The following is a 10,157-nucleotide window of genomic DNA, read 5'->3' on the forward strand; positions in this document are numbered from 1 at the left end:
TCCCAGTTAGAGCAGGCATGGCTCCTCCTGAACAGAGCAAACTGGAAACTGCCAGAGGAGCCTGCGGGAGCTAGCTTGTGGAGCAGAGCCAGAGGTTATGCTGATGGCCTGTGAGCCACCAGCCAGGTCTTTCCTTTCCTCCTTTCCTCCTGTCCTCCTTGTTCTGACCCACAGGAGTACAGAGCTGCTGGCTGATCCCATTTCCAGGGGCAAATTCCCACTAATTTTAGCCATTGTGTTAGCGAAGGGGTTTTTATTAGGAGGTCCAGCTGCTGGGATATTTCCCCTCTCCAATTAGAAATGCCACGGCCTGGGCCTGTTTCACATTCTGTTCCCCTGTATTTATAACTTGAGTTTGCACGTTCTAATTAAAATAAAAAGGGGACATTTTATTCACTGGGGGACAGAGATGGAAATAACCACATGGTCTCACCCAGCTCCCCTTGTCCCCATATGGCCTTCCTCTCACACTGGGTCTGCCCCAGTGGACAGCCTGTCACACCCCTGTGGTTTCAGGAGTCATCACACAAACCAAGGCAATGCTGTGATCCTCCTTCTTGGAGATGGCCTATGGGGACGGTGGCAGGGATGAGCAGAGCAAGGGGGGTTTGGCCAAGAATTGATAGAAACACAGTGCTGGCCTTCAAGGAAACTACAACAAAGGGAAGAATAGATGGGTCTTCATGCAGTCTGCTTTGAGATGTCTCCCTTTGTGTTGTGTGAGGTGGGTGTTAAAGAGGTGGACAAGACCATGCTGGAAGAGGGTGGTGGTGGTCATTGAGTGAGCAATGTTGGCAAACCTCACTGAGCCACTTGTCTTCTTCACACCCAGGCTCTTTGGCTTTGTGGCCAGGAAGCAAGGGAGCACCACAGACAACATCTGCCATCTCTTTGCCGAGCTGGACCCAGACCAGCCAGCTGCAGCCATTGTCAACTTTGTCTCCAGGGTCATGCTTGGCTCCAGCCAGAAAAGATGAGCTGGTGCTTGCGGGTGATTCTTGAATTTTGGAGAAGGACTTGGAGCTGATCCGAGAAGGAGTGTGAGGAAGTGCATTGTGGGAGAGGGAAGTGAATTGGGGGAAAAAAAAGGGTTGGAATTGTGGAGGAAAACAGCAAACAACAAAAATCCTAAAAGCCAATGGAACCCCTAAAAACTCAACACAAGCCAAACACACACACAGAGCAACCAAAATCACGCACCTATGTAAGAGAGCCACAAAGTCACGCCAGACAGGATGCATGTCCCACCGCAGGGAAGGTGACCAAAGCGAAGGCTTTCGGCATAATGGTCCTGACATCCACTTGAGACCAAATGCAAGACCATGACTGGTTGTTTTCCATCTGGGCAAAAAAAAAAAAAGACAACCAGCAAAACCCATGCTTCATCCCAGCAGCTCCATCAGCGAACGTCTGCTTTGTGTTTGAAATGACCCGTAGGATATAACAACATGGCTGGGTCTGCGGGACACTGGAGGAGATGCTCTCGGAAACCTTCCCTTGCCCGGCTGCAGTGGAGGGTCCTCACTTATCCATTTGGTTCTCCTGAAACCTGCTGGTAGCCTGGCAAGTTGCTGGGGGTGTGTGTGGGGGGGTTGGTCCTGATCCGTCCTGTCTCTGGGGAGCTCAGCGATGGGCTGACCTCCATTGCTGACCCAGAACCCAGCGCTGGTCGCAGGTGAGCTGCTGTGAGCCCGCACGGAGAGCGGGTCACGGCACTTCCCCACCTCCCCAGAGTGCTCGTGCCTGCCACGTCTGAGGGGGTGTGTGGGGGCTCCTGCTGCCCCGTGCGTCGGGAAGGCAGATGCTCCCCCGGAGCCTCCACAGAGGATACACTAATCCTCTCCCATCACTAGTCCTCTTTGGCGGTTTTCTCCTGCGGCCTGTCGCACGTTAACACAAAACCCAAACAAAACAAAAGAGAAAGGAAAGAAAAACAGTGTAATAATAATAATAATTATAATAATAGCGTATGCTGGCACAGGTGGGTTCCCTGTGCAAAGCAGCTGACCCGTGGCTACCCCTATCTCTTTGGAGACATGCAAGCGGTTTTTAAATTGCATGGACGTTCAAGTTGCACGAAAGGCGAATGACTGCAAGTAATTCAGGCGCTTTTTTCTCCTTTTATTTCGGAGGCCACGTTAAAAAAAAAGAAAAAGAAGGAAGAAAATTGCAAAAAAAAAAAAGGAAAGGACCCGCGGTTGCTGGGTAACTTTGGCTCAGTGGGGAGGTAACAGGTCCTCCGAGAGCCACCCTGCTTGGCATGCATGTACCTTCAAAACTGTCTGGCTGGAGGCTCATGCCCCTGAGTGCACTGTAGTTTTGCAGCGGCTTCAGTGTTGTCAGCTTTTCCCTTTTCTTTGGGAGGTGAGGAGTGTCAGTCAGGGAGCAAGAGGGGTGAAGGGCTCCTGTGCTGCTGTGGAGGGGGGAAACATGGTTGGGGGCAGTAGGCAGAGGTCCCCGCCTGTGGAGCTGGGGAGGGGGCAGAGGATGCTTCAGTTGCATGTGCAGATTTGGGGCCACAGGCATGTTCTGGCTGGAGCTGCGGGGTCATTGCTGAGCCTCTTCTGCAAATATCCCCCTCTCCTCCCCCTTCCTCCAAGAGCTTTTTTGGAGAAGTTTTCAGTGCAAAGTGGCCCAGGTAGTCTACTGGGGCCAAAAACTAGAAACAGCACTGCAGCCCCTCCCCACTGGAGAGTTTTTCTCCTTTGGAACACCCTTGCCTTGATAGCTATAATATATATGTGAGCTATACTGATGCCATGCTGTAAGCTAATGAAATTTTAAGGAGGAAAAAAAGGTTAAATTCACACTCCAAAAATATTTATTTTTGCCATATTGCTTTCTGCGCATCATATGTCCCCCATTATATCCGCCCCCTTCCCCTGCCCCGGGGAAACACTTGCACGTTTAAAGAAAGTCCAGAGCAAGGCAAAATACGGATGGGGGAAGAGGCGCGGGGCCCCCCTCCCGAATCGGGGCGACGTGTGTGTGACCAGTGTGCATGTACGTGTGCATGTGTGTGTGTGCGTGGGGGAATGAGTGGCGCGGGTGCCCAGACGGAAGCTGTTCAGATGTACTGGAGTGAACCTGAGAGGATGCGTAGTGAGGAGTTGGTTGCGAGACAGTGGCGGGATGGGGGGTCCCGGGGAGGCTTTCCACCTTCCCAGCTCCCTGGCCGCATGGATGTGGAGGCCTTTTCATTTTCAATGTTTCCCTCCTTCTGTGAAATTCAAGCGAGATAAGAGATGATCTCACCCGTAATCTCCTCACCCTGCCATTCACCGATTAGAGAAAACACTGTGTTTTTAGATATATAAAGATATATTTTTTGGAAGCCTCTATTTTTCAGACTCGGTTTTCTCACTGCTAAGAAAAGAGATGATAATAATGTAATTTTATTTTAATCTGCTGCCTCGGAAAACGGTGCTTGAAACTCCCATTCCTCTTTTTCTCCCCGTAAAAACAAAGCAGATCTAAGCACCCTAGAGATGTCACGTAAAAGCTGACCCCAGCAGATACCTGCCAATGGCATCACGCCTGCTTCGGGCCCTGAGCCGCTCACGGCTTCCCCACTAACCCACTAGTTGAAGACTTAGACCATATCCAAATCTCGAACACTAACAAAATTGTCCGTTTCTATTGTTTTTTTTTTTAGCACACAGCTAATCACCTTCCAATGGCGTAGCCGGGTGTTTGTCAGCTCCTTTTAAAGGCACTTTTTTTTCCCCCCTTTATATCCTTTTTTAAGTTACAGTTCTAGGTGTAAGTACTCTTTCTGTCCCAGGGAGAGTCCGTCAGCTGGCATTGAGGATCACCCAGGTCCCAGGGCTGGCAGGGATCTAGTGTTGATATTTTTTTCCTTATGAAAGGGACAGAAACGATTGTGTTTTTCTTTGGTTTTTAAATGCAGTCATGGTATTTGAGATTCAAGCTTGTGCGAGTTAAGCCCAGCATATGTTTCATTGTAATCACACTGCCGTTGTCAGCAGCCGGATGGTTATCTCTCTCGCTCACACACACAAACATATCCCTCCTTCCTGCACAAAGAACTGCATATATTCTTGCCAAAGATACCCTTAAAAACGCACTTTTCCCCACATATATATTTTATTTTTTTTTTTTGCGTGTGTAAATTTGTTGTATGTGCCCTTTTTGTGTTGGTTCTTTGGAGAAGCCCCTTCTCATCCATCCTTCCTTTGCTGTCGATGTTACTGTTTGTTGGGAAATGCTCTTGGGGGGTGGGGTGTGTCATTTGCTACCTGTCCCAGATTGTAGTGCCCACAACGTGCAAAATGTGGGCTTCCTTTTCAGCATGTGGGTTTCCCATTCAGTGGCGCTGCCTTGGGCTCCCTTCTGGGAGATATTCTGAGGGTTGATCCATGTCATCATTGCCAGTGGAGATTGTGGGCTTATGGGTTTAAGCACATAAATTGAGCAAAGTTTGGGGTTGCTGTGGATGCAACGTTAGCTGGCTGCCCCCTGGTCAAACCACACATGGAAAACAAACCAGGTAGGGAGAAAAACCCAACGCAGCCTCCAGGCATCAATTTTCCAGTGAGTTCAACTGCCTGAACTGAAGTGCAAAGTAAATCCCCACCCAGCAGGTCAGGCAGGTAAAGAAACCAGTTGCCCCAAAACCCCAGACAGCAGCATCAACAAAAGGCAGCCTTTCCCGTTGGAGCAGGCAGGAGGATCAGACAGCAAAGGAGCCCGCAGGGGCTTGTTTCATTTCGTTCGTTTGTTTTGCAAATTGCGAGGTTGGTTTGGGGTTACTCTTTTTTTTTTTTTTTAATTATTATTTTTTATTTTCCTTAAAAAGGAAAAAAAATAAAAAGAAAAAAAAGGAAGCAACCCCACGTTTCTGTTGGCAGTTCCTGTACCGCCGTGTTATTTGTGTTTTTTTTTTTTTTGTTGTTGTCTTCGTTACTTTGGGAACGTTACAGATTTATTTGCTAATCAGTGTTAATGAACAGTTTCAAACTTTTAGACTTGCCCATTTCTGTGTATTTATAGATGGAAAGAAAAAAACCCCACGTTATATTTGTATCTTTGTGCCCATAATGTTGTCGCGCGTGTAAGGATGACTTCGGTTGCACCCTGTCCGTGTGTGAATGTGACTCCGCTGTTGTCTTCCCATTGTACAGATGTCAGATTCTTTGCAGTTCATTGTATGGCTTTATAAAGTAAAAACAACAAAAAAAGAAATCAGTTACATAAAATACACTGTTGCTTGGAAAGCCAGCTTGGTGTCTGGGTCGCTGGAAATGTATCATGAATTGAAGGGACCCAGGAATAAATGCTCTGTTCCTTTGCATGGGGGAAACCAAACCCAGCCACAAACCAACCCTGAACCCCGGCGGGTGCTGTGTTTTCTCTGGGCTGTTGTTCCCTGTTCCTCGATGGCAGATTGGGGCCCCCAGACGGACACCGGGTGGTGGGCGTGGGAAGAAGGAGGGGTTGTGCTGCTGCTTGTCAGCCTCCAGCCGCAGCTTGTGTTCACCAGATGCTGGCTAACCAGACAGCCCCCAGACTTCCTACATGGCTCCAGCTCCAGCCTGGGCTTTTGTTTACCAGGAGGGATCTCTCCAGCGTGCCCTGCAGGCACTGGGTGCCTTCAGATCTTGTTGCTTTCTCCCAGGTTGCCTTTAGGTGCCATCTCTCCAGCTGTGGACATCCCCTTTGAGGCCATCTCCCACAGGGGAGTGGGATGGGATGGTGCTGGTATGGAGTCCTTTGCCAAGGTGTTGCTTTGGGCTCTGCTCCCATTAATTCCCACTTCCCTGCCCCTTTTGGAGCCATCTTGCTCCCTGTGCTTGGCAAAACTTTCCCCAAAGCCTCAAACGCCTGGTGTTTCCAGTGTTCGCAAAACGATTCCCAGCATCTGTCGCAGCCCTTAGCCCCTGGCTCTCTGGCTCCACTCCTTCCCCTCCTCGCTGAGTTGGTGGCCAAGACCCAGCCCCTGGGATGGATTGAGTTTAATTATACAAGAAATATCAGCCAGAGCAGCGGCAGTTTCCTTGGCGCCAGCACTACTGCGGCTCAGAGGCTCAGAGCTTCTCCCAGGAGCCGGCAGCACTAAAAATACCTCCTGCCTTTCTCTAAAATAGCTGCAGGATGAGGGGTGGATTGAGGGGGCTGCTCGCATGGGGACCCCATGCTGTGGGGCTTGTGCAGGGAGGCAAAGGCAAGAGGAGTGAAAAGGAAGGGGGGGAGGAGATGGGATGGATTCTGCCCCCCCCAGTAGATGTGGAGCTATGGAGATGTGCTCTCCGAGCCAGCTGCACCACAGGACCTTGGGAGGTACCTGGCGTCTGCCAGCCTTGGCCTTGGCTGTCCTCTGTGTGCCCACTGGCAAGATGGGACCCATAGCCTCCTCTCCCTATCTGACACAAGAGGGATGGTATTTTCCTGCCAGCTTCTCTTGGTTTTGTTTCTTCGTTTCCTGCTGGAATCAACCCTATAGGAGCTGGCACCAGCTGCCTGCACGTTCCTGGTGCTCCTGCCTCACTGGGGTGGCCTCTGCTGGGTGTCCCCTGGGCTGGACAGAGAGGCTGTAAGTGCCTGGTAAGGTGGCATGGACAGACTATTTGTTGTGAGCCATAAGCTGTTCTGCATTCCCACCCTCACCCTCCCCTTTCTGGAGTTAATTCCACATTTCCTTTCCAAAATTCCTCATGAGCTTCTGGTTTATGTTTTTCCTCAACATGTTCTTATCTGCCACCCACTTCCCCTCACTGGCTTTCACAGAGTAGGCTTTTTAGGGTCTCCCTCTTTGCAGCTTGCTGCTGTCTCCAGGCCAGGCTGGTGGCTCTGGTGTGGCCATCAGGAAAGGCACATGCCACCGGCTTCATCCCAGGAAACCTTGCCTCCATCACACCTCCCCATGCCTATTGAGTCCCCACCTCCAGGTTCCCAAATCAGCATTTTGTTCTGATTTCAGTCCCTGTTCTGCAGACTCTGGGCTACTCGGGGAGTGTTTCTTGGGGGACTGTGGAAAGCAGCAAAGTTTCTCACTTCTCTCTACCTCCTGCTCCAGGAGAAAAGGGTGGGCATGCTGTCAGACAGCCAGGAAACCCTGGATGGGGTTGAGGTTGGGGCACTAAGCCTTTGCTGAGGGCACTTATTTGTATCTGGCTCCCTTGCAAATATTGTCAGACCCTCAGCAACCTTTATTTAATGAATTTTAAAGCCCACGGGATCCATGAGCTTATTGGGTTGCAGGGCGCAGGTAAAAGGTAGCTTCAAAACCATGCCCCAAGTCCAGGGGGAAACCCCAGCAAGGAGGGGGGCACCTTGGAGGTGGGTCTGCCCCTTTCTGCCCCCATCGTTTTCTCTTAACTAAGCTATAAACAACGTGCAGCTCTGGAGTGAAAGTGGGGTCACGGTGGTGGGGATGGGGCAGTTTCATCTTCCTTCAATTTTTCTCTTTCCCAGGCTGAGAAGGAAAGAGAAGAAAGTGCTGGGCTCCCTCAGAAGTGTCCCCAAGGGACAGAAAGCATGACAGAACCTGACTTTTCCTGAGCATCATTGGGCAGAGACCAGGAGCCAGCCAGCCTCCCCAGGGTGAGAGGAGTGGAGCAGACCTGAGGTGGCAAAAGCCACCCTGGGGCTAGGGTGACTGGTGCTCACATCTGCACCCTGTTCAGCAAAACAGTGTCCCTGTCCCCTGCCCTGCTGCAACCACTCACGTTAAACCACCCCAGACATGTCCTCCCTGCCAGTCCGAGCCTGCCTTCGCCCTGTTGCTGCTCAAGGGAGTGACTCGTCTACGTGGAGCTTGGCTGATGCTGCATCGCTGCCTGCTGAGTACCCACATCCCACTTCCCAGATGTTTTTGTTCAGGCTCTGCAGTGCTGTGGGCAGGATGGATTGGTACCTCAAGTGACAAACGGTCCCTGGGTGTTGGAGTCACTAGAGTGCTAGATAGTTTGGCTGGTGCTCCAGAATGCTGCTTGCCTTCTGCACATGCACCCCTGTGCAGCACACCACACACAGATGAATGTGGGCACACATGGGAATGGCAGTGCCTCCCTGCAGGCTGAAAGGATGGCAGGGATGTTGCTGCTGAGTTACTGCATCCCTCTGGAGAGGGGCTGGACCGGTCCCTCTTCAGTGCAGCGCGATCTAGGTTTGGTCTATCCGCCGGAGAAAGACGATGGGTAGGACAGGGCTGTCCTTCTGCCTTGTGAGGTTCTGGCTCCACCTACAGGGATGTGTCTCGAAGTGATGGAGGCCTTGGACTGAGGCGCACCCGAAGCAGGACGGGCAGGAAGGGGATGTCTACTTGCCTGCAGCACAGCCCGGAGCCGCTGCTCTGCTGTGGACGGACAAGCTGAGGTGCAGTTGGGTTTGTACATCCTGAGATAAAGGGGCTGGGAACCTGCGGGATGGCTGCGGGGCTGGGGTGCGGTAGGGGCACCCTGAGCTGGGTGCAGAGCACTGCTGGTCATACACATGCATGCTCTGCACAGCTTTTGCCAGACCCTGGCTGCCTGAGTGCAGCCCAAGGATGCCCTGTGCAGGACTTCAGCAACTTTTCCCACCCCACAGCATTAACGTGCAGCCTTGGATTCCATGGGACCATGAAGTCCATACAAATCAGGCAGCCAGCCTAATTGAAAAGCTCAGGGGAGTACAAGCAGCATTAGACAGGTCTCTTCTCCCTGGTTAGCTGGTGCTCACCATGTTGCTGTCCTTCCTTGGATGCCCCTTACACCAGGAGTTTTAGGCAGGCATGAAGAAGTGACAAGTAAGACTCCAGACTGTCCCAGCATGCTGCAGCCAGGCTAAAGAAAGCAATGTGAGTTAGAGAAGGGATATGAAGCCCCTTGGTCACAACTTCTCTGCCCCAGCCCAGGAAAAGGGGGTTCTTCTAACATGCTCACTGGTTCTTCATTTCTCACCTCCTTCATGCTCTGCCTTGAGTCTGCTTCAAACTATAAAACTCAGTGGCTTTCAGCTGTCTGTACCCATGTGTCTTTGTTGTGGGACAACCCAAGTGGAAATGGCCTCTGCCTCTTGATGCCCTGATGGTGTCAGGGTAACTTACACCCTCCTACCTCTTGGCTGCCACTCCATATTTGCTGCACCCCTCATGCCTACATGGGGTCAGCAGTGCCTGTCAGAAACAGGCTTGCAGTTCATCTCCAGTCAAAACCAAGCCTTACTCACATGTCACCTGGGGCTCAGTGCATCAATATGTCCTGATGGCAGCTGCTCCTAATAGAAAATTCCCTCGGTGGCTAAGAAAAGAGTGTTTGGGCTCATAATGGGTGTCATCTTTTGTACTCCTATCTCCCTCCTCTCCAAGTGTCTGCCTGCTGGACTGAAGGTGCAGAGGGATTTTTCTATCCTGGTGACACTATGACAGCTGAGTGGCCTTAGCATGTGGCATCATCCTGGTGGTGGTGATAGGGGTCCTGCTCTGAGCTTTCCTGCCTGAGTCAGGGCAACATACACGTGCAGTCTGTAATGGTGCCAGACATCTGGGAGAGTCCTCTGAGAGGGCAGGTGTGAGACATGCATGCACATGCTCACATGCGTGTGCATTCACAACAGGACAGAAATACCCTCCTGGTGTCTTTTCTCCTACCCTTCCTAACCCCAAGCTCCAGGGGTAACCCCTGTCTGCCTCCCTGCCCCCTCTCCTCACAAAAGAAAAAGAATGAAAGAAAGAAAGACTCTCAGGGCAGGAATGAAATATTTGCAAGCTCATTGTTTCAAGCCTCCAGCAACTGGATAAAACAAGCCACCACTGAACAGCTTCTCGTGACTGTGCACAGCGGCCTTGCCAGAAGAGGCAGGCTCTAATGAAAACAGCATGTGGGAGGGAGGGTGTGTTGAATCAAAGCAGAGAGCAGCAGCGACCTCGGCCCTGGTGCAGCGGAGCTCCTCTGGGATGCACTGCAGTCACTCAAGAGGGCTGGGGAGCAGAGAAGAGCGGTTTACTGCTAAAGTACCTCGTTGTCTTGGCTGCCTGCAGGGTGGCTTGTGTGAGAATAATCTGTCTTAATAGGAGATGCTTAGCAAATGCCTTTGGCTTTACTGAGATCTCAGTTTTTCCAGTGCTGCTGGGTACATTTGTTGAACCACCCTTGCCTGTTCTTCCAGCTGGGAGAGCAGGGGGAAAACACTCACCAGCCTCGGGGTGATCTTGA

The 10,157-nt window shown here is 51.3% G+C and overlaps 1 protein-coding gene across 14 annotated transcripts in view; it reads left to right on the forward strand.

Annotated features, from left to right (window-relative positions):
- Nucleotides 1-1,126, forward strand: part of TNS1 (tensin 1) — a 64,493-nt gene extending 63,367 nt beyond the window's left edge. For all 14 annotated transcript variants that reach the window (XM_057430383.1, XM_057430384.1, XM_057430386.1 and 11 more), the window contains one exon: nt 833-1,126. In XM_057430383.1, the coding sequence (XP_057286366.1) occupies nt 833-977 (145 nt within the window). In that variant the 3' untranslated portion in view covers nt 978-1,126. The remainder of the gene's footprint in view (nt 1-832) is intronic.
- Nucleotides 1,127-10,157: the final 9,031 nt, after the last annotated feature.

Source organism: Pezoporus wallicus, unplaced genomic scaffold (genome assembly GCF_028554395.1).
Source record: "Pezoporus wallicus isolate ANWC-B61680 ecotype Strahan unplaced genomic scaffold, APGP_CSIRO_Pwel_v1 contig_5261, whole genome shotgun sequence".
NCBI classification, from domain to species: Eukaryota; Metazoa; Chordata; class Aves; order Psittaciformes; family Psittacidae; genus Pezoporus; species Pezoporus wallicus.